This window comes from Panthera uncia, chromosome B4 (genome assembly GCF_023721935.1).
Source record: "Panthera uncia isolate 11264 chromosome B4, Puncia_PCG_1.0, whole genome shotgun sequence".
NCBI classification, from domain to species: Eukaryota; Metazoa; Chordata; class Mammalia; order Carnivora; family Felidae; genus Panthera; species Panthera uncia.
The window spans coordinates 41,923,599-41,946,547 of NC_064809.1; the positions used below are offsets into that span (position 1 = coordinate 41,923,599).

Consider the following 22,949-nt stretch of genomic DNA (forward strand, 5'->3'; position numbering starts at 1 on the left):
CCCACTCATGCTCTATCTCTGCCTCTGAAAAATAAAGAAACACTGAAAAAAAATTTTAATTTATTCTTAAGTATTTTGTTGTTTTAGTTTTTAAATATTTATTTATTTTTGAGAGAGAGAGACAGCAGGAGTTGGGGAGGGGCAGAGAGGAGAAGGAGACACAGAACCCAAAGCAGGCTCCAGGCTCTGAGCCCTCAGCACAGAGCCCAAGAAGGGGCTCGAACTCACGAACTGCAAGATCATGGCCTGAGCTGAAGTCGGATGCCTGACTGAGCCACGCAGCCACCCCAGTGTTTTATTGGTTTTAATGCAATGTAGTGTAAATGGGAATTTTAAAAGTTTCTTTTTCAGATAGTTTGCTGTTTGAAGTGTCTATAAGGCAGGACTGACACTGACCCTTCATGGTCACTTCAGGGAGAAACAGACAGAAACGAGAGGGAAAATAGAGACTAGAACCATGTATTTAAAGACAAGTAGTCACTAATAATAGAAAGAAAATGGAATCTAATTTGGAATATTTCAAAACCCTGGCTTTCATGTGTCTCTAAATTGGTATTCATCTTGGGGCGCCTGGGTAGCTCAGTCGGTTAAGCGGCCGACTTCGGCTCAGGTCACGATCTCACGGTCCGTGAGTTCGAGCCCCGCGTCAGGCTCTGTGCTGACCGCTCGGAGCCTGGAGCCTGTTTCAGATTCTGTGTCTCCCTCTCTCTGACCCTCCCCTGTTCAGGCTCTGTCTCTCCCTGTCTCAAAAATAAATAAAACGTTAAAAAAAAATTAAAAAAAAATTGGTATTCATCTTTACATACACTTTCTATAGACTATGACTATATAGTGTAATAAAATTGATTATTGACATAAGAATTTGTTTGATGTAGACTAAAACTGGAATTGGACATGCTGGTTTTCCCTTGTGTCCGTGGCAATCAGAACCTTCAGAGGCAACCACAAAGTGTTCCAAACCTAAATAAGAACTCTGCTCTGTGCATACATATGTGTGCTTACTGTGCGTGTTTGCTGTGGGAATGAGAGAAACATGCAGGGAATATTTTAACCTGTAGAAACAAGTTTCCTAGCGTATTCCTAACAAGGCTCTGATGCGATATTTGTGGAAGATCTAATCCTGACCTCACCAGTACTCACCAGTGTTGACTGATTGAAAGCTTCCTAGGTGCCAGGTACTATATTAAATGTAGAGATATGATATTTAGCAAAACGGAGTTCCTGTCCTCAGAGGTTATATAGTCTGTGCACATCAGAGAGATTTCCAAATGAATGTAGATGTGAATCTATATCCTGGGCCTTCCAGTGCTAACTAACTACTCCACGGTGCAGACTAAATTTAACATTCACTGTTTTGCTTACTCGTTACTGTTTATATGGGTCTATTTTAAAGAAAATTATAGACAATAAAACACAGAGGCAGCCTCTCATTTTTTCTGAACAACTCTCCTTTCCTATCAAGGGAGAGTTCATCTGGATTCGTTCCACGGAGAGCTCATTAGTGTTGGCATCTTATTTCTTCTACCAGATGTGGTTACTATTTTCATTTTATTCCAGGTAGCAGAGTACCAGACTAAAATTGCTAATGCTAAGTTCAGAGAAGTCCTGGGAAGAACTGACTGCAAGAGAACAAGAACAAAGAGGGAAAGGTAGGCAGTTTCATGACCTCTTTCTATTGGACATTGGTGAAGGAAATGCAGAAGAGAGTTGACATTCTGAACCTTTATTGTCAGAACTTTGCTCTAAACTCCAGGAAGCCTTTCTGACTACTCTTAGATCTAGTATTACAGCAGCTGTTCTCGAAGTATGGTCTCTGGACCGGGAAATCAGCCTCACCTTAGAACTTGTTCAAAATGCAAATTCTCGGGGGTGCCTGGGTGGCTCAGTCGGTTAAGCGTCCGACTTCGGCTCAGGTCATGATCTCACGGTTGGTGGGTTCGAGCCCCGTGTCAGGCTCTGTGCTGACAGCTCAGAGCCTGGAGCCTGCTTCAGATTCTGTGTCTCCCTCTCTCTCTGCCCCTCCCCCACTCGCGCTCTGTCTCCCTCTGTCTCAAAAATAAATAAACATTTTTTAAAAAATGCAAATTCTCGGGGCACCTAGGTGGCTCAGTTGGTTAAACATCCGACTTCAGCTCAGGTCATGATCTCACGGTTCTTGAGTTTGAGCCCTGCGTCACGCTCTATGTTGACAGCTCAGAGCCTGGAGACTGTCTTCAGACTCTGTCTCCCTCTCTCTCTGTCCCTCCCCTGGTTGTGCTGTCTCTCTCTCTCTCTCTCAAAAATAAATAAAATATTAACAAAAAAATGTTAAAAAATGCAAATTGTCAGGCCCCACCAGAGACCAAGGAGTCAGAAACTCTGGGACAGGGTCCCAACAAACATTTTGCCATGTCTCTCTTATTAATAAATCAATTGAGACAGAAGATAGATTCTTCAGGGATTCCTGGATGGCTCAATCGGTAGAGCGTGTGACTCTTGACCTCAGTGTTGTGAATTCCAGCCCCAGGTTGGGTGTGGAGCCTATTTAAAAAAAAAATAAAAGGTGGATCCTTCTTCCTGGATCCTAACTTCCTTCTTCCTGGGGTTAGCTATAGGAAAGAGCGAATGGTGCCATTAATCATAAAATTATACCAAGCAAACAGGGAAGGAACATTGAAAGAGTTTGGAGAGCAGAAGCAGAGGGAATTAATTTGGAGGTACTTAAGAGATGCACAAAATGGGGGTGCCCGAGTGGTTTAGTCAGTTAAGCGTCGACTTCGGCCCAGGTTGTGGTTTCGGTTTGTGAGTTCGAGCCCCACCTTGCACTCTTGTGCTCACAGCTCGGAGCCTGGAGCCTGCTTCAGATTCTGCGTCTCCCTCTCTCTCTGCTCCTCCCCCGTTCACATTCTGTTTCTCTCTCTCCCTCAAAATAAATAAATATTAAAAAAAAATTTTGATGTCTTTTATATTTATTTTATTTGATTCCGTTTCCAGAGATCTTCATTTATTTGGGCAGTTTCTGTCTGGTATCTTACGAGAGGAGTTAGCAAACTTTCTAGAAATGATCAGATAGTAAATCATGAGGGTTTGCAAGACAAATGGTCTCTTGGAATTCCTCAAGTCTACCATGGTAGCACAAGAGCAAATGAGTGTTACCGTGCTCCAACAAAACTTTATTTACAAAACCTGTGGGGGGCTGGATTTAACCTGCAGGCTATAGTTTGTCACCCCCGTCATATCTGCTGCTGTGAGACTCCCTTTAATATTGCCAGTAGCACAGGTCTGGCACTAACTTTTGGTTTCTCTGAAAAAGTCTTTTTTTCCCCTTCATTGACAAGATGTTTTTGTTGGCTAACAGAATACTGGATTTTGTGGGTTTGGTTTTTTTTTTTCCTTTCAGTATTTTGAAGATGCCAAGTCATTGTCTTCTGGCTAACATTGCTTCTCATGAGAAGTTTGCTGTAACTCTCACCTTTGCTTTTCTATATATGATGAGTTTTTTATTCCTTTGGCCCTCTTCAAGACTTCTTTTTTTTTTTTAAGTTTTTTTTTTTAATGTTTTTATTTATTTTTGAAGGAGAGAGAGAGGGAGACAGAACATAAGTGGAACCAAATTAAAATGATTGGGCACTGTAATAGACCTAACATTTGATTTTCCCAGCATCTAGCGGTGGAAGAGAACTTCCTTTGGTCAATGCCACATGTCTCTTTGGGGTTGCTTCATCCTGCTGGCCTTTAGGTGGTAAGAAGGACCCAGGTCCTCCCTCTCGTAGTATTCTGGCTACGATGATTGATTCAGAGGTGAGCATGTGAGAGAAGGAGGAACAAAATCCTTCTTCAGAAATTTCCCTAACATAGATGAAAAATTTCTGTCTCTTGGGATCATAGAGCTGGAAGGATTCACAGCTCCCTCTTCTCCACTGCTTGAAGGAAATCCTGTGTGTGGCGGGACTGAAAGATTGGGAGAAGCGAGTCCTGGCAGCATCAGTTCTCTGACTTCGGGCCATAACATGTTCAGTTTCTCTGGTTCCTTCAGTTCTCTGTGTGTGATCCACCCCAGTTACCAAAAATCCTTTTTTGTTTAAGTTGGTTTGATTTGGGTTGTTCAGTGCTCCAGAAAGTATCCCTACTGATTTATGCTGTAGGCGGCATTCAAGTCTTGCCATTTTAGGGGTGGCCGGGTGGCTCAGTGGGTTAAGCATTTGACTTCCGCTCAGGTCATAATCTTGCGGTCTGTGAGTTCAAGCCCCACATTGGGCTCGGCATTGGTGGTGCGGAGTCTGCTTGGGATTTTCTCTCTCTCTCTCTCTCTCTCTCTCTCTCTCTGTCCCTCCTCTACTTGCGCTCTCTCTCTCAAAATAAATACACTTAAAAAAATTTTTTTTAAAGTCTTGCCATTATAAAGAACACTGTGAAGCAACTTAGTAGCTACATCTTTTGCACACATGCATGCTTTCTTTCCACATTAAGAAACATTTCCAAAGTAGGAATTGCTGAGTCATAGAACACGCAGATCTGAAAGGCTTTTGATGTGTGTGAAATTGCCTTCAGAGAGGTTGTCCATTTAGACTTTTGTAAGGAGTGTATATGTCCCTATTTCCTTACAGTCACGGAAATACTGAGTATTATTATTTTTTTAAATTCCCAAGTAGATATACTGCTTTTCTATACCTGTGTATAGAACACCCATACCTGTGTTCCCAAATAATGTCTTAATAGGATCATAAAAAGAGAGCAAAGATCAAACATGGATGGAAATTTGGAATGACACCAGAAAAAAAGGGAGGAGTCCAAAATTTGTTCCAAGAGCATTACCACTATGAATACTCAGCCCTGGGTTTTCCCCCAGAACAGGTATTACGAACTGGCTGAGCCAGTATGAATATTTCAGGGAGAAATAAACTTGAGGAAGTGACAGAAGTCCTACCCTGGGTTACCACCTTAGCCTGGGGCTCCAGTAGGTTATTGGCTGGAGCATTAATAAAAACTCCACACCCTGTGGGGTTAATATATATGCTATAGCGGGGACCCAGATTTCTGGTTCCTGCTCTTGAGGAGTCTGTCTCACCCGCAAAGATGTGGGCTCAACTCCTTCTAGGAATATTGGCCCTGTCACCAACCATTGCAGAAAAATCTCTCCCGTAAGTGCTTGGTGTCAGAGGTGATGTAGGGCAGGTGGCTTCTTTGTCTATTTTTCTCAAATGTTAATATGCAGGAGAAGAGATAACCTTTGACTTATTTTAATTTCCTTCTCATCTGTTCCTTCTTTGGTTTCATTTCTCCTTTAGCCAGAGAGAAAGGCTGAGGCATCAAAAGGGAGCCTTAGGAAAGATAATGTTTAAAAAAAAAAGATAATGTTAAAATATAGTAGAGTCCTAATACCCTGTTCTCTGTAATAGAATTAATTTCCTTCTTGGTACCCTAGGCATAGGTTCTCAGTGATGGTCTCCTAATTGTGGGAGGTTTAAGGCTATGCACTGAGTTATTTGTTACTCATCTGTTCCTCCATTATAGAAAATAAGATTCCTAAAGGCAAGGGCTCAGTCTGCTTAATTCACTGCTATATGCTGAGTTCTTAGGAGAGAGCTTAATTTTTCACTGACTGAATGTATCATTACTGCCCTGAAACCCTTATATTTCCTTAATAGAAACTACCTGGTGACCTTACCAGCCCAGCTTAACTTCCCCTCTACCGAGAAAGTTTGTCTGGATCTGAGCCCTGGGAACCATGATGTAAAATTCACTATTACTCTGGAGACCAAAGACAAGACCCAGAAGTTGCTAGAAACCTCTGGGTTGAAGAAGAGACACTTCCATTGCACCTCCTTTCTGGTAAGCACAGATTCAACCCTGAATCTCCTCCCTTCCTTTCTTATCCTTCTTTGGAGACACTTGGCACAATCTAATTGTAAGTACGATTTCTGTTGCCTTACTTTTGCCACGGTCTTTAAACTTATCTCCCCTAAACGTAAACTCAGCTCCTGGCCATAACTCATTCACCATTTCCTTGACCTTGGATTTCTTCCTTTAGTTTTTGACCTTAACCTCTGAATATCGTTTCCCTTCTTTTTCCTGGCAGTGTGTCTTACGGCCCTAACTTTGCTACCCGCATCTAACTCAGCTCTTTCCTTCCACCCTCCCACTCTGGGGTTGAGACCAGTTGATTCATTCCCCAACATCCTGCTCCTCCAGAGCCCCCTTCTCTTGTCCAGGTACCACCTCCTGCTGGTGGCACAGAAGAAGTGGCTACAATCTGGGTGTCGGGAACTGGAAATAACATCAATTTTGTGGAGAAGAAAAAGGTTCTGATTCAGAGGCAGGAGAACGGCATCTTTATACAAACTGACAAGCCCATCTACAACCCGGGGCACAAAGGTAAGAGGCATACATAGGGGATTCGACAAAAGACTGGGGAAACCACTGCACATATTCCAGAAAGAGGGGCTTTGTGGTTTGGGGGTAGGCCTATGGGGCAGGAGGGAGAAAGTTCTGGAGGGATGAAGCGTGACAAGTGTGGAATGCCTGCTGTGTTATGGAAGCAGAGAAAAGTGGGTGGAGTTGCGTGTGTGTGTGTGTGTGTGTGTGTGTGTCTGAAACAAAAGTATACATTTCCCGGGAATGGCGTTTGATCAGTGTAGCTGGGCTGCTGTGTCTTATGGCGAGCTGCTTGTCTGTGAATAAGAAAGCATCAAAAGCATTTGGCTTAAGCTCCTGATATTTGTACTTTGTGCCTTCTTCCCTAGAAGGGCATTCCATTATTCCATTATGATGTTTCCAAGTCAGGGGCTTTTATCTGTCTGTCAGTGTAGGTTGTTTGTTTTGTTTGTTTGTTTGTTTGTTTGTTTTTTAAAAGTAAACCCTGACCAGGTTTTGCTGACTCAGAAGTGGGGGGGGGGGGTGCGGCAGGGAGTGGAAAGAGTGAAAGAAGGACTGGAGAGGGGGAAATCCCTTTGCCAATGATGCCTATTCTATTCTAGTGCATTTCCGCATCGTCACCCTGAACAGCAGCTTTCTTCCCGTGAATGACAAGGTGAGAATTCAGTTGGGAAGAAGGAAGGGGAGAGGGGTAGGGCAGACTGAGATAGAGCAGGGAGAAGGAGAAGAGATTCTTCCTAAGAGCGTGAAGAGGTGAAGTCCTCTGAGGAGCAGAATGCTTGTGCTAGCCTCAGGGCACAGGTCCAAAGCCTGCCAGTCCCCAGCAGCCTAAAAACAGCCAGAGGTGCCAGCTCTTAAGCTGATAGCTGCGAACATCAGTTAGGTTAATATTCCTGAGACGTGCTTGTATCCACTGCCCGTTTTAAATGTTTTCCATGTAATTTTATTTTTTATTTTTTAAAAATTTTTGAGAGAGAGAGAGCATGCGAGTGCCAGTGGGGGAGAGCGGCGGGGTGGGAGGGGGAGAGAGAGAAAGAGAGAGAGAGAGAGAGAGAGAGAGATTTCCAAGAATCTCAGGCTCGTGACCTGAGCCCAAATCAAGTGATGGATGTTCAATTGACTGAGCCCCCCAGGAGCCCCTCCACTGTCGTTTTAAGAGTTTCTACAGGGGTGCTGGGTGGCTCGGTAGGTTGAGCGTCTGACTCGATTTCGGCTCAGGTCATGATTCCAGGGTTGTGGGATCGAGCCTCACATCAGGCTCCGTGCTGATGGTGGAGACTGCTTGGGATTCTCTCTCTTTGTCTCTTTCTGCCCGCCGCCCCCCCCCTTTGTTCGCGTGTGTGCATGCACACTCTCTCTTCCTCTCTCAAATATAAACAAACAAACAAACAAATAAATAAATAACATAGAAGAGTTTTTGAAAACTTCAAGATTTTCTCTCCAGGAGTGATACCACATGACTTTGCAGTTCAAAAATTAGAAATAATTCAGGAGGGGACGCCTGAGTGGCTCAGGCGGTTGAGCATCAGACTGAGGCTCAGGTAGTGATCTCATGGTTCGTGGGTATGAGCCCTACATCGGGCTCTGTGCTGACAGCTCAGAGTCTGGAGCCTCTTCAGATTTTGTGTCTCCTTCTCTCTCTGCCTCTCCCCTGCTTGCGCTCTGTCTCTCTCTGTCTCTGTCAAATAAACACTGGAAAAAAAAGAAATAATTCAGGAGTATTCCTAGCAAAAATTAGAAATAAGAATATCCAATCCCACCATTTTTTTTTTTTTTTTTACACTACAAGGCAAGGTGATTTATAAAGTAGGCAATTCTCCTAAGGCTACATTACATGCCTAAGGTAAAAAAATGTGGTAACACTTGGCAATTACTTAAAGGTTCCTTAAACAACTCAGTCCCTGGAATCATAAGCCTTTTGATAGGTTTGATCTCAATTTAGGGCTTGTGTCATTTTTATATTTCTGAAACACTTACCTCACCTCTCAGACATTTCTGCTGCCTTCTTTGCCCTTCATTCACAGCCCATGATACATGATGTGTCATGAAGCTTTTAAAGATAATCATAGGGCAGCATTATTGTTATTTCCATCTCCCCTTCTCAGAGTTTCTTTCCTCTCCGTGCAGTGAACCTATGAGCTTTTTTTTTTTAACCATTATCCTCATATTTCATTTTTAGGCTGTTTTCAATTTTTTTATTTTTTAAGTTTTAATTAAAATTTTTTTTTTCACTTATATCCAGGTTAGTTAGCATATAGTGCAACAATGATTTCAGGAGTAGATTCCTTAATGCCCTTTACCCATTGAGACCATCCCCCCACCCACAACCCCTCCAGTAACCCTCTGTTTGTCCTCCATATTTAAGAGTCTCTTCTGTTTTGTCCCCCTCCCTGTTTTTACATGATTTTTGTTTCCCTTCCCTTGTGTTCATCTGTTTTGTATCTTAAAGTCCTCATATGAGTGAAGCCATATGATATTTGTCTTTCTCTGACTAATTTCCCTTAGCATAATGCCCTCCAGTTCCATCCACGTAGTTGCAAATGGCAAGATTTCATTCGTTTTGATGGCTGAGTAATACTCCATTGTATATATTTACCACATCTTCTTTATCCATTCATCCATCCATGGACATTTGGGCTCTTTCCAGACTTTGGCTATTGTCGATAGCGCTGCTATAAACACGGGGGTGCACGTGTCCCTTCGAAACAGCACACCTGTATCCCTTGGATCAATACCTAGTAGTACAATTGCTGGGTTGTAGAAGCTATGAGCTTCTTGGTGAGTAGCTTCCTCTGCCATTACTTTCTTTCCCAATTTGGAATTCTTTTTAGCTTCTCCTTCCTGTCACCTGTATCCTTTCTGTATCAATCGGGTTTAATATTGACTAGTTATTTCTTAACAGACTGTTAATTCCAGAGCAGAGAGGAAAGGCTAGGGGAAAATGTGACCACAGCCCAGTATTATTTTAGACTCCACTGGCCCCTGAAGGTGCCTGAAGGTTAAGGGTCCCATTAACTACCTTTCTTCTATTATCTCTCCTCTGCTCAAATTAGACCCCATTACTGAGAGTTGTTCTGATTTCCACAGTTATTCTCTCTTTCTATCTTAAAATTACTTCTTCTCCCCTACACCATTTCTTTAGCCAGCCCCCTACTCCAAGTTCCAAATTTGAAACTCCTGTTTGAAACACTGAAATCAACTAAAGGAATTTTACTAAGAAACTGAGGGACAAAAATTGTGAAGTTAAGCGACTGAAGTATACTTGAGATTAACCGAGCCTATCTACTTTGGTGGCAACACCCATTTATTCAGAAACCTCAGCCTACTTCCAGGTGGAAACGCTATCTTCTTACTTGAACACTTGTTGTTTTCCGGAGCCTGCTTCTAAGTAATTGGTGTTCTTCCCGCCTCTTGACTCTCCGTGTGGGGAAAGTACTTTGTTATCTGAGAAGTGTTCTTTTTCTCTAATTTTTAGCCATCCATAGTAATCTCATTTTTGTCTCCTTATTGTCTGTATAGCTCTGGTTTGTGAAAGTCTCAAGCCTCTCCTTTGACCCCGAAGGGGAATGGAATGTGCCACCTCAAAATGGGCCACTGTGGCATGTGGATTGTTTTGAACTGCGGGTAATCAAGAGCCAGCATGCTCAGGAAACATTTTTTTTTTTTACCTCTCTCTTAACTGACTGAGAGAACTGAAATAGGAGGCCTGGCCCAGTTGCTTTTTTTTATCTAAAGGATTAGATATATAACTTTTTTTATCTAAAGGATTTATCTGGGGGCACCTCGGTAGCTCAGTCGGTTGAGGTCAGGTCATGATCCCAGGGTCGTGGAATGGAGCCCCAAGTCGGGCTCCATATTGAGCCTGGAGACTGCTTAAGATTCTCTCTCTGTCTCCTTCTGCCCCTCTCCCCCTGCTCCTGTGCTCTCTCGTGCATGTTCTCTCTCTCTTTCAAAAAAAAATATTTATCTACATGGTAAGGCAAAGATTTGATTACCAACCATTTGTTCTTCTGCTCTCTCTGTGACTTGCCCGGTGTCCCTTTGAAACCCCAGGCACCTTTGCCATTCCTTAGCTCAGGATGATACAGAATCTTCAATTGCCTGACTGCCTTGGGGTCTCATTGTCTTTGTGGGGCTCCCAAATGCCAGTAATCAAATGTTTTTCTCCAGCTAATCTATCTTTGGATTACTAGGCTAGCCAAAGACACTAGAAGGGGGAAATTTTTCTGTCCCTCTAATCCTTACCTCTCACTTTTTTGGTTTTTCTGAAGAACTGCCATGATCCTTGATATCCAGGCTGACAGCTGCCTTGACATGACGTGGTGCTTGGCCCAAGAATCAAAGGCAAACACCACCTTGACTTCATTTCTGTTTCCTTCCAAGAGAGATGCAGCCCTTGAACCCTCTCTGAGACCACACATCTAAATTCCAGCTTTCAATCCCATTTAGTTTTTTTTTTTTTTAAACGTTTATTTATTTTTGAGACAGGGAGAGACAGAGCATGAACGGGGGAGGGGCAGAGAGAGGGAGACACAGAATCTGAAACAGGCTCCAGGCTCCGAGGGGTCAGCACAGAGCCCGACACGGGGCTCAAACTCACGGACCGCGAGATCATGACCTGAGCCGAAGTCGGATGCTCAACTGACTGAGCCACCCAGGCGCCCCAATCCCATTTAGTTTTTAAGTGTATGTAATACTACTTGGAATGCCCTGAACTTAATAGGTGTACAGTCTCTAATCTGAGTTTTAATTGCATTAACGTTTATGTATGTATGTATGTATGTATGTATGTATTTCGCATTTATTGATTTTGAGAAATGTACGAGCACATGAGCAGGGGAGGCGCAGAGAGAGAGAGGGAGAGAGAGAATCCCAGGCAGGCTCCACGCTCAGCATGGAGCCCGACTCTGGGCTTGACCCTAGGATCCTGTGATCACGACCTGGTGGAAATCACGAGCTGGATGCTCAACCGAATGAGCCACACAGGCGCCCCTGCATGTATCTCTTCAAAAGCGTATTTCAGGGGCACCTGGCTGGCTCAGTCTGTAGGTCATGCGACTCTTGATCTCGGGGATGTGAGTTTGACCCCCATGATGATTGTACAGATTGCTTGAAATCTTTAGGGGTGCCTGTGTGGCTCGACTGGTTAAGTGTCCGACTCTTGATTTTGGCTCCGGTCATGATCTCACGGTTGGTGAGATCGAGCCCCATGTCCAGCTCCGCACTGACAAGGCAGAGTGTGCTTGGGATTCTCCCTCTCCCTCTCTCACTGCCCCTTTCCCCTGTGTGTGCGCGTGCGCACACACTCTCTCTCTCAAAATAACTAAATAAAACATAAAAAATTTTTTTTTAAATCTTAAAAAAAAAAAAGAAAAAGTATATCTTAAATAATCATGATCTCATTATCAAACCTAAGGAAATTAATAAGAATCATTTACTATCATGTAACACCTGTCTTAAGTTAGGGTTTTTTCAAATGGCTGTTTGTTTGTTTTTTTTCAAACTAGGATCTGATTAAATTCATGCATTACATTTGATTGTTACATCTTTCAAATCTCTCATAATTTAAAATAGTCTTATTTTTTCATTGTCGCCTTATATATTTTTTAGGAGAGAGAGCGAGAGACGTGATCAGGCTAAATGACTTGTAGAATGTCCCCATTCCAGAAAATGACATTGACTTTTGAGGAAGCCTAGTTGTCTTATAGAATATTCAACGTTCTTTTTTTATTTTTTATTAAAAAAAATTTTTTTTAATGTTTATTTATTTTTGAGACAGAGAGAGAGAGCATGAACAGGGGAGGGTCAGAGAAAGAGGGAGGCACAGAATCTGAAACAGGCTCCAGGCTCTGAGCTGTCAGCACAGAGCTCGACGCGGGGCTTGAACTCACAGACCGCGAGATCATGACCTGAGCCGAAGTCGGACGCTTAACCGACTGAGCCACCCAGGTGCCCTTCAAGGTTCCTTTTTTAAAAAAACTGTTTATTTATTTATTGTGAGAGACAATGAGAGGGGCAGAGAGAGGGGGAGAAAGAGAATCCCAAGCAGTCTCCATGCCCAACACAGGACTCTGATCCCCACCAACCATGAGATCATGACCTGAGCTGAAACCAAGGGTCAGACCCTCACCTGACTGAGCCGCCCACATGCTCCAAAATATCTGACATTCTTCATTCGTCTGGTTATGTCTTTCTTTGTAGTCTAACTTGCTCCCCTATGTTCTGGAAGTAGTTCTGAGGTCTTCATTAGATTTAAACTGAACCTTTTTGGCTAAAATATTTATCAGGAAATGCTGTGAACACCCAATGTATCTCTTCAGAAGATACCTAACGTCAGGTTGTCCTGTTATTAGTGATGATGAGTTTGATTACTTATTTAAGGTGGTGATAGCCTAATTTCTCCAGGTAAAGGTATGTCTTCTTCTTAAAATTTTTAAAATGTTATTTATTTATTTATTTATTTATTTATGTATTTAAATATGAGCTCTATGCCCAACCTGTGGCTTGAATTCATGACCTCAAGGTCAAGAGTCACATGCTGTACTGACTGACCCAGCCAGGCACCCCTGTCTTTTTTTTTTTTTTTTAATTAGCAAGTAATTTTGGTGACACTTTGACACTTAGCCCAATAACCCGTTCACCATGAACTTAGTGGTTTTAGCGTCCATTTTCTTGAAGAAACTATACAGGGTCCTTTGATGGAACTCTTTTAAACAACGTATTTTTTAGCGGTACCTGGGTGAGTCAGTTGGTTAAGCGGCTGACTTCAGGTCATGATCTTGCGGTTCCTGGGTTTGAGCCCCACATCAGGCTCTCTGCTGTCAGCACGGAGCCTGCTTCAGATCCTCTGCCTTCCTCTCTCTCTGCCCCTCCCCTGCTCATGCTGTCTTTCTCATTCTCTTTCTCTCTCTCTCTCTCTCAAAAATAAATAAAACATTAAAAAAATTTTTTTTAATGTTTTATTTATTTATTTATTTATTTATTTTTAATTTTTTTTTTCAACGTTTTTTATTTATTTTTGGGACAGAGAGAAACAGAGCATGAACGGGGGAGGGGCAGAGAGAGAGGGAGACACAGAATCGGAAACAGGCTCCAGGCTCCGAGCCATCAGCCCAGAGCCTGACGCGGGGCTCGAACTCACGGACCGCGAGATCGTGACCTGGCTGAAGTCGGACGCTTAACCGACTGCGCCACCCAGGCGCCCCAATGTTTTATTTATTTTTGAGACAGAGCATGAGCGGGGGAGGGGCAGAGAGAGAGGGAGACACAGAATCTGAAGCAGGCTCCAGGCTCCCAGCTGTCAGCCCAGAGCCTGACGCGGGGCTCAAACTCTTGAACCATGAGATTATGACCTGAGCCAAAGTCTGCACTTAACTGACTGAGCCACCCAGGCGCCCCCAATACTTTCTTTTAAGGCATGTGGTGTAGAGCACTAAGGGATGCAAAAGCATCAGAAGCTTCATTTCTTCAGTTTCTGGAGACTGGCAATCCCTTTGAGGAAATCTCTTCTCTCTCCTCCCCCAGCCAATAAGCTTTTGCTCATTGTTACCCTTATGGAGGCACCAAAGAGCCATTTAGAAAGGCTCAGAGAAAGACAGACCTTGTGAATTTTTTTTTTTTTTTTAGAGGGAGGTCACAAGTGAGAGGGTGGAGAGACAGAATCCCATGAGGGGCAGAGAGAGGGAGAGAGAAGCAGGGCTCACCCGAAGTGGGGCTCAAACTCACCAACCGTAAGATCATGACCCGAGCCTCAGCCAGATGCTTAACCGACTGAGCCACCCAGGTGGCCCCTTGTGAACCTTTTGCTTTCGGCCCATCCTTATTGAGTATCCTGCTTTAACCCACGTTGTCTGGTTTTCCTTTTCAGTACTCCATGGTGGAACTGCAGGTAGGTAGAAGTTTCCTTTCCTTTTCTGTCAGCTGTGGAAAAGGGGAGATGATTTCGGTGCTCAACCCCGAGGCCAGAAACCACTCTGAGATGTTGGCCCAGTGCCCAAGATGGAGCCCACGGCCCAGCACCCACAATTCCCCCCAAGCCATGCCTGCTCTCTGGCCTGTGCTCTCCCACCCTCTCAGGCCTGAACCTCTGTAGATAGGGACACACTGCCCTGCGGCCACCAGCCTTCCCACTCTGATTCCCGTGACTTCTCTGCTCCATGCGAGTTCCACTGGGCTCAGTTCTGTACTCCTCTTATTGTCATGGCCATTCTTGTAGACGCTCAGCAGTTGGCTATGACGTGAATACCTGTGGGCAGTGCCGAGAAGGACAGGGACCAGAAAGTTGGAATATCTCATGGCATCGCCTCCATTGTTCTGTTACCTTATCTGTCAGGTAGCTTACGATAAATTCCCTCAGCATTACCCCTACATAGGCACCGAGAACAAACAACTCTCTGTAAAGGCCATCCTAAAGCCCACTTTCTGAAACTGACAATAACACCTTAGAGGACTCGATCTGACTCTTTGAATCCACAAGGATGCTTTTCTTCCCCAGTGGGGTCTGGCCCTATAGGAAAATTTATTTAGCAACAAGAAAACTATAAATGAAAACTTAGCCACAAAGAAAATTATGAATGAAACAGGGGGCCCTTCTTCCTGGACGCAGACCACGGAGGTCATGAATCCCAGGGAGTGGGATTCTTTACCTGCGCTTTGTGTCTTTACCTGCTTTTTGTAGCGCAGAGCGAGAGACGGGCAGGTACGTCATGAAGTTTCTTTTTAATGAACGCAGGACCCAAATAGCAACAGGATTGCCCAGTGGCTGGAAGTGATGCCGGAGCAAGGCATTGCGGACCTGTCCTTCCACCTGGCCCCAGAGGCAACGCTGGGGACCTATACCGTGGCAGTGGCTGGGGGCAAGACCTTTGGCACCTTCCTTGTGGAAGAATATGGTAGGTGGGAGAATCAGCAGGTCAGAGCGTTGGACAGAATCTTGCCCCCAAGTCAGCAAAGGTACAGTAAAATATACTACGGGGAGGGATTCTTGATTCGTTTTTGAATCCTGGCTAAGCCAGCTAATAACGTTAGGAGCAGTTTTGCCTTGCTCGTCCCCTCCCTTAACTTAATTCATTTAATTATCACTGTTTCTATATCCCTCTGTCTACTGTCGGTAGGGTCAAATCCTTTTTCTTGCCCATTTTTGTTTCCACTCTCCCCAGTGCTGCCTAAGTTTCAGGTGGATGTGGTGGAACCCAAGCAGTTATGGACCGTGGAGGAGTCCTTCTTAGTGAAAATTTGTTGTAGGTGAGACTAAAGCTCTGGATCTGGTGGAGATTACAGCTATATGGAGAAGAGTGACAGGGGAGAGTGGTTATGGAGGCGGTGGTTAAGACTCGAGACATTTTATGCGGTCCAGAGCCGTGACTTCTCCCGGAACACATTTTCTTTTTTTGTTTTGTTTTTTTGGGGGGTTTTGGGTTTTTTGTGTTTTGTTTTAGAAAGAGAGAGAGTGAGAGGGCACTCAAGCGGGGGAGGGAGGGAGGAGACAGAGAGAGAGAGAGAGAGGGAGAGACTCTTAACCAGGGTCCACAGTCCACGCTCAGCACAGTGTCTGACATGGGGTTTGATCCCATGACCCTGGGATCATGATCTGAGCTGAAATCAAGAGTTGGCAGTCAACCGGCTGAGCTACCCAGGTGCCCCTACATTTTCTTTTTTTTTTTTCCTTATTTATTTATTTATTTATTTATTTATTTATTTTTGAGGGAGAAAGTGTGCGTGAGCGGGGGAGGGGCAGAGAGAGAGAGAGAGGGAGGCAGACGATCCAAAGCAGGTTCAGCCCTGTCAGCAGCCAGTAAGCCCACCGTGGGACTCAGACTCACGAACAGTGAGATCATGACCTGAGCGGAAGTCAGACGCTCCACTGACTATGCCACCCAGGTGCCCCTCAGCATTATTAGTTAGTGTCCGCTTTGTGCGGAACACAACAGTGAATCCCATGAGAAATCGGGGTAAGGAGAAAGAAAAGCATCGATCTCGGTCCTTCGGATGGTATTTGTTGTGTGGTGGCCGACACCCCAAGGCTTTGGGTAAAGCAGGGAAGTGGACCAGACTAGTGAAGGGTAGGACAGTCAGTGCTTCCAGAGGCTGGAGTACGGAAAAGAAGGAAAAGTGGTATTTCGGAAGAGGAGGGCTGGATCTCAAGTGGAATCTCCCAACTCTGACTTGCCATGCTTCTCTGGGTTAGGTACACCTACGGAAAGCCCATGCGAGGGGCAGCACAGGTATCCGTGTGTCAAAAGGCGTATACTCACCATTTTCCAGAGGCAGAATGGGAACAGCTACCCGACAGATGCAAGAACCTTTCTGGACAGGTGAGTAAAGGGGATGTAACAAGGGAAACTTATTCCTGTGTCCGAAAGTAGTAAAAACCCCAAAGTAGGAAACTTTTCACACAATCGTCGTCCCAGTTCCAAAGCACAAGGCAGTCTTCTTTATTCTAAACAGGTGAAGTCTTTTAGAATCTGCCCTGGAGTCGAGAAATTAAGCTAAATCCTTGCGAGGCACAATTTTCCTGCCCTGCAGTTGGTTCTTTCTCCCCCTCTCCGATCTTGGAGCTTCAACGTTGCTTCATGATTATCTGTGTCGGAGGAGAGTTTTTCTTTCTTTTTTTTTTTTTTTTTTTTTAACGTTTATTTATTTTTGAGGCAGGGAGAGACAGAGCATGAACAGGGGAGGGGCAGAGAGAGAGGGAGACACAGAATCGGAAGCAGGCTCCAGACTCCGAGCCATCAGCCCAGAGCCCGACACGGGGCTCGAACTCACGGACCGTGAGATCGTGACCTGAGCTGAAGTCGGACGCCCAACCGAGTGAGCCACCCAGGCGCCCCATAGAGAGTTTTTCTTTCTTAAACGTGGCGAAACTAAAGTATGGAGATCAGAATTTCTGTCCATGGTATATTATCAAGTGGGAGTAGAAGTTAGGTGATTCATCCTCCCTTTCTCTCTCCCTGATTGCCTCACTAGACTGACAAATCAGGATGCTTCTCAGCTTCCGTGGATATGTCCACCTTCAACCTCACTGGTTACACGTACAGCCACAGCATCAATATTGTGGCTACCGTGGTGGAGGAAGGAACAGGTAAGTTGGACACGCCTGCCTTCATTAAGAAAAGAGACAGGAGAAGGGATGTCCTAGGAACAGACCCATCGAGAGGGCTCAAGACCTACCCTCATTAGTGTTTGGGAACGAGTCTGTTCTTAGTTCACCGTCAAAGGGAAATGCCGGATTCCAATCTGTCATTCACTACCTATTTCCCCAAAAGTTTGGGGAGGAGGAGTTCGTTTGGATCTTTGGCCGGAAATGTGTTCAGTTTCATACGTCCAAGGTGGCACTGTCCTCTCAGGGATTTTACGTTACACACACCGGGTGTTTAGGTCATCATACGTCTGGTTTCCCTCTTCAGGAGCAGAGGCCAATACCACTCAGGATATCTACATTTCTTCAGAAATGGGATCGATAACCTTTGAAGACACCAAAAATTTTTATTACCCCAATTTCCCCTTCACTGGGAAGGTATGTTGAAACTTGTCTCTACACCCAAAAGGTGCTTAACCATCCGCTGTTGCCTTCTTCCTGGAGACATATAATAATAGCTCATTTAACATTTTTTTCTCAGTCCTTTACGTGTATTCGCCTGTCTAATCTTTACAACGATCCAATGAGGTAGACACTATTATTGGCCCCGTTTTACCGATGAGGAGACTGAGGCACAGAGAGGTTAAATGATTTTCCAAAAGTTATACAGCTAGTAAGTGGCACCTAGGATCAAACCCAGGCAGACTGCATCCAGAGTATATAGTCTTAATTCCTTGGGTTGTGCTGCCTTTAGTCTCCCATGAGATGTGCCTTGAATATTAATGTGACTTCATTGCCTTTCCCAGTGCCCGGGACTCGTACTCTAATGTCCAAATCTTTGAATTTTAGATCTGCACGGTATCTGGAGAAATCATCTAGTCTCTTCATCTAAGCAAGATTAAACGTGCCTTAACAGGGAGCCAATTATCGCTCCTTAAGCAGTTTCTTCAGAGATTTAAAATTTTCCTTTGTTGGAGTCTTCTTTCTGATACTTAACAATCTGTCCGTCTCTCCAGTTTATCTTTGTTAACGTCCCAAACAGTCGTTCAACACAATAATGTAGCATACTTCTAGATCTATTTAGATCAATCCTTAGCCATCTTGTCTCTAGACCAAGGGTAGATCCAGATTCTCTGGGAGCCTATGGATTATAAATTTGGGAGTGGAAGGGGATTCTCTCTCTAAAAAAAAAAATAATAATAATGTACAGAGAGGGGCGCCTGGGTGGCTTGGTCGGTTAAGCGTCCGACTTCGGCTCAGGTCATGATCTCACGGTCTGTGAGTTCGAGCCCCGCGTCGGGCTCTGTGCTGACAGCTCAGAGCCTGGAGCCTGTTTCAGATTCTGTGTCTCCCTCTCTCTCTGCCCCTCCCCTGTTCATGCTCTGTCTCTCTCTGTCTCAAAAATAAATAAACGTTAAAAAAAAAAATTAAAAAAAAAATGTACAGAGAGCCTTGGAGGGGGGGAACCTGTGTAAATGAAGGGTCCTGAAGCTTCATTAGCTACGTGACAAATCTACTCCTGCTCCAGGCTGAGCTGCTTCTGTTTGCTTCTCACTTCCCCACAGATGTCAGGTTCCAATGTTTGAATCCCATCTACTTGTTTCTGGACTCTTTCGTGAAATGTATTCTTAGAGTTTCTTTTCTCACCTCACTTCACCTCATACTTGAACCGACTCCAAACCTAACCCTAATTCATGCCCTCATAACCTTCACCCTTTAGATAAGAGTTAGGGGCCATGACGGCTCCCCCCTCAAGAATCATTCAGTATTCCTGGTGATTTCTGGCATAAATGGAACCACCAACCAGACCCTAACTACTGACAACGATGGCCTTGCTCCCTTCGAGCTGGATACAGTCAGTTGGAATGGGAGAGATATTTCTCTGGAGGTAAGCACCGAAGAGGACACGCTTTCCGGTAAGGCTTCCCTGAAGGAAAACCTCAAACTTTTCCTGTTCTCTCCCCTCCTCCCTCATTTGTCATTCTGTCAGCATCATTCACCAGTCCTGCTTCCCAGTTGACAAAAACTTTTGTTGGCCTTTAATATCAACCAAATAAATTTTCCTTCAGGTAAGCAATGTTATTTCTACTAATTCAGCGTACGACTTATCCTCATCTCTATTTGATCCCATATTTAAAATCAGAGTAGGGAGAGGGCACCTGGGTGGCTCAGTTGGTTGAGCATCCAAATTCGGCTCAGGTCACGATCTCGAGGTTTGTGAGTTCGGGCCCCGCGTCGGGCTCTCTGCTGTCAGTGTAGCGCCCGCTTCAGATCCTTTGTCCCCTTCTCTCTCTCTCTCTCTCTCTCTCTCTCTCTCTCTCTGCCCCTCCCCTGCTTGCTATCTCTCTCTCAATAATAAATAAACATGAAAAAACAAATAAAATAAAAGTAGAGTAGGGAGGACAAGATAACTCAGAGTCATTTTCTTCCCTCTATGTCCCTCCCTCCACCCGCTCTGGGGCCATTACTCATAAACATGGTAAAGAAGGAAACTCTGTGTTTTGGATAACTTCCAGGGAAGGCAACTCATACCAGTTATCAGCTGTGACACGATGCTGCGCAACAAACAACCACAAAACTTTAGTATTATACAACCACAGGTGTGTCCCTCTGGGGGACTTCTTGTCCCTCTGGGGTAGTCAGGCAGCTCTGCTGGTCTTGGGGGGGGGGGGTGGTTCTTACATGCTGTGGCCCAACCGGCTGATGAAGGCCAGGCTCGCACGTCCCAGCAAACTAGTTCGGGTACATTCTTACAGCCATGACGGGGAGCAAGAGGAAAGGTCGACACGCAAGGGCTCTTCCAAGCCTCTCCTTCTCTTGCATATGCTCACATCCCGTTCCCGACAAGTCACATGGTGGGTCTGCAGTTAGACTAACAGGGCAACACAAGACTACGTGGCAGAGGGCATTAATACCCGAGGGATGGATTGGGCCCATTAGTGCCATCGTTCACCATGCTGCTTAAGCAAACACATACAATTTGTGTGGTGGCTCATTTAAGTAATTGTTTACATAAGGCCTCACTCAATCACTCTACTTAGAAATAATCTTCATTTTTTCCCCCTCTTCTTTTTTTTTTTTTTTTAATTTTTATGTGAATTCTAGCTAGTTAACATACAGTACAATATTGGTTTCAGGAGTAGAGTTTAGTGATTCATCACTTACAGACAACGCCCAGTGCTCATCCCAGCGAGTGCCCTCCTCAATGCCCATCACCCATTTAGCCCACCCTCTACTCACCTCCCTCCATCAACCCTCAGTTTGTTCCCTGTTAAGAAGCTCTTATGGTTTGGGGCCCCCGGGTGGCTCAGTCGGTTAAGCGTCCGACTTTGGCTCAGGTCCTGATCTCACAGTTCGTGGGTTTGAGCCCCGCGTCGGGCTCTGTGCTGACAGCTCGGAGCCTGGAGCCTGCTTCGGATTCTGTGTCTCCCTCTCTCTCTGCCCCACCTCCACTCGCACTCTGCCTCTCTCTCTCTGAAAAATAAATAAACATTTAAAAAAATTAAAAAAAAAAAAGAAACTCTTATGGTTTGTTTTCCTCTCTCTCTCTTTTTTCCTTCCCCCCCTTCTCATATGTTCATCTCTTTCGTTCCTTGATAGAAATGATTATTTTTAAAATTTTTTTAACGTTTATTTATTTATTAAAAAAAAAAATTTTTTAACGTTTATTTATTTTTGAGACAGAGAGAGACAGAGCATGAACGGGGGAGGGTCAGAGAGAGGGAGACACAGAATCTGAAACAGGCTCCAGGCTCTGAGCTGTCAGCACAGAGCCCGACGCGGGGCTCGAACTCACGGACCGTGAGATCATGACCTGAGCCGAAGTCGGCCACTTAACCGACTGAGCCACCCAGGCGCCCCTAGAAATGATTATTTTTAGCCTTACTATCCTTTACACCTGGTTTTCTTATCCCTAGGATGGATTCTTTGGTTTCTGTGTAATCTTAGTCATGCTTATCTACATCTCTTGCATCAGTCCGTGAAGGTTTATCACCCCCAATTGAGCATCACTTGAAAACTATAATTTCACTCGTCTACATACCAAAGTGCTGCTGCACATAACCACTGTTACGGATTCCTCAATCATCCTTAGCTGGACCTCTAGTAAAACATCCACATGCCATTTTTAGGCAGTGAAGATTTGAGAGAGATGGTTTTGAAAACCATAAGAAGTCCATGGGGTTACTATGGTGGGGGCATGTGTTAAAAGCCTTTTTCTTTCTCTGTTCTTAGGGCAGATTCCAAATGGAAGATCTGGTATATAAGCCAGAACAGGTGCCTCATTACTACCAGAATGACTATCTTCACCTGCAGCCCTTCTACAACACAACTCGTAGCTTCCTTGGCATCCACCAGCCAAACGGAGTCTTGGCATGTGGCCAGCCCCAGGAAGTGCTGGTGGATTATTACATTGATCCCGCCGATGCGATCCCTGCCCAGGAAGTCATCTTCTCCTACTATGTGAGACAGGGCAATGAGGGCTGGGGAAAGTGCACGAGGGAAGGAAAGGAAATGAGGAGAGTGAGACGGAGAGGGTGATTTATGTCTAGAGACACAGTGCAAGTCACGTGGGTAATTTCAAAATGTTTAGAAGCCGCAGTTAAAAAAATTAAAAGAATAGGTCACACTAATTTAAAAAATACATTTTAGGGGCACCTGGCTGGCTCAGTCAGGGGAAGAGGCAGCTCTTGCTCTTAGGGTCATGAGTTCAAGCCCCACACTGGGTGTAGAGATTATATATATATAATATTATGCATATGTGTATATGTAATATATGTATATATACATATATATAAACACATATACATAATATATAATACATACATATACGTATAATAATACATATATATGTATATATACACATATATACATAATATATAATACATATATGTATAATAATATATGTATATATACACATATACATAATATATAATACATACATGTATAATAATACATATACATGTATATATACACACATACATAATATATAATACATACATATATGTATAATAATAATACATATGTATATACACACATATATACATAATATATAATACATATATGTATAATAATACATATATATGTATATATACACATATACATAATATAATACATACATATATGTATAATAATACATATATGTGTATATATACACATATATACATAATATACAATACATATATGTATAATAATATATGTATATACATATATGTATAATAATACATATATGTGCATATATACACACATATACATAATATATAATACATACATATGTATGATAATACATATATGTATATACACACATATACATAATATATAATCATACATATATGTATAATAATACATATATGGATATATACACATATATACATAATATATAATACATATATGTATAATAATACATATCTATATGTGTATATATACACACATATATACATAATATATAATACATACATATATGTACGTATATGTGTGTGTATATACGCACACACATATGTATATATATACACACATATAC

General features: G+C 43.6%; 1 protein-coding gene across 1 annotated transcript in view; it reads left to right on the top strand.

Annotated features, from left to right (window-relative positions):
• Positions 1-4,895: 4,895 nt before the first annotated feature.
• A2ML1 (alpha-2-macroglobulin like 1) overlaps positions 4,896-22,949 on the top strand; it is a 43,042-nt gene continuing 24,988 nt past the window's right edge. Inside the window, exons 1-12 of the mRNA XM_049627072.1 lie at positions 4,896-5,120; positions 5,628-5,811; positions 6,192-6,354; positions 6,957-7,009; positions 14,222-14,242; positions 15,086-15,245; positions 15,513-15,597; positions 16,541-16,667; positions 17,320-17,434; positions 17,760-17,869; positions 19,152-19,319; positions 21,665-21,892. Coding sequence (XP_049483029.1) covers positions 5,056-5,120; positions 5,628-5,811; positions 6,192-6,354; positions 6,957-7,009; positions 14,222-14,242; positions 15,086-15,245; positions 15,513-15,597; positions 16,541-16,667; positions 17,320-17,434; positions 17,760-17,869; positions 19,152-19,319; positions 21,665-21,892 — 1,479 coding nt within the window. The 5' untranslated portion in view covers positions 4,896-5,055. The remainder of the gene's footprint in view (positions 5,121-5,627; positions 5,812-6,191; positions 6,355-6,956; positions 7,010-14,221; positions 14,243-15,085; positions 15,246-15,512; positions 15,598-16,540; positions 16,668-17,319; positions 17,435-17,759; positions 17,870-19,151; positions 19,320-21,664; positions 21,893-22,949) is intronic.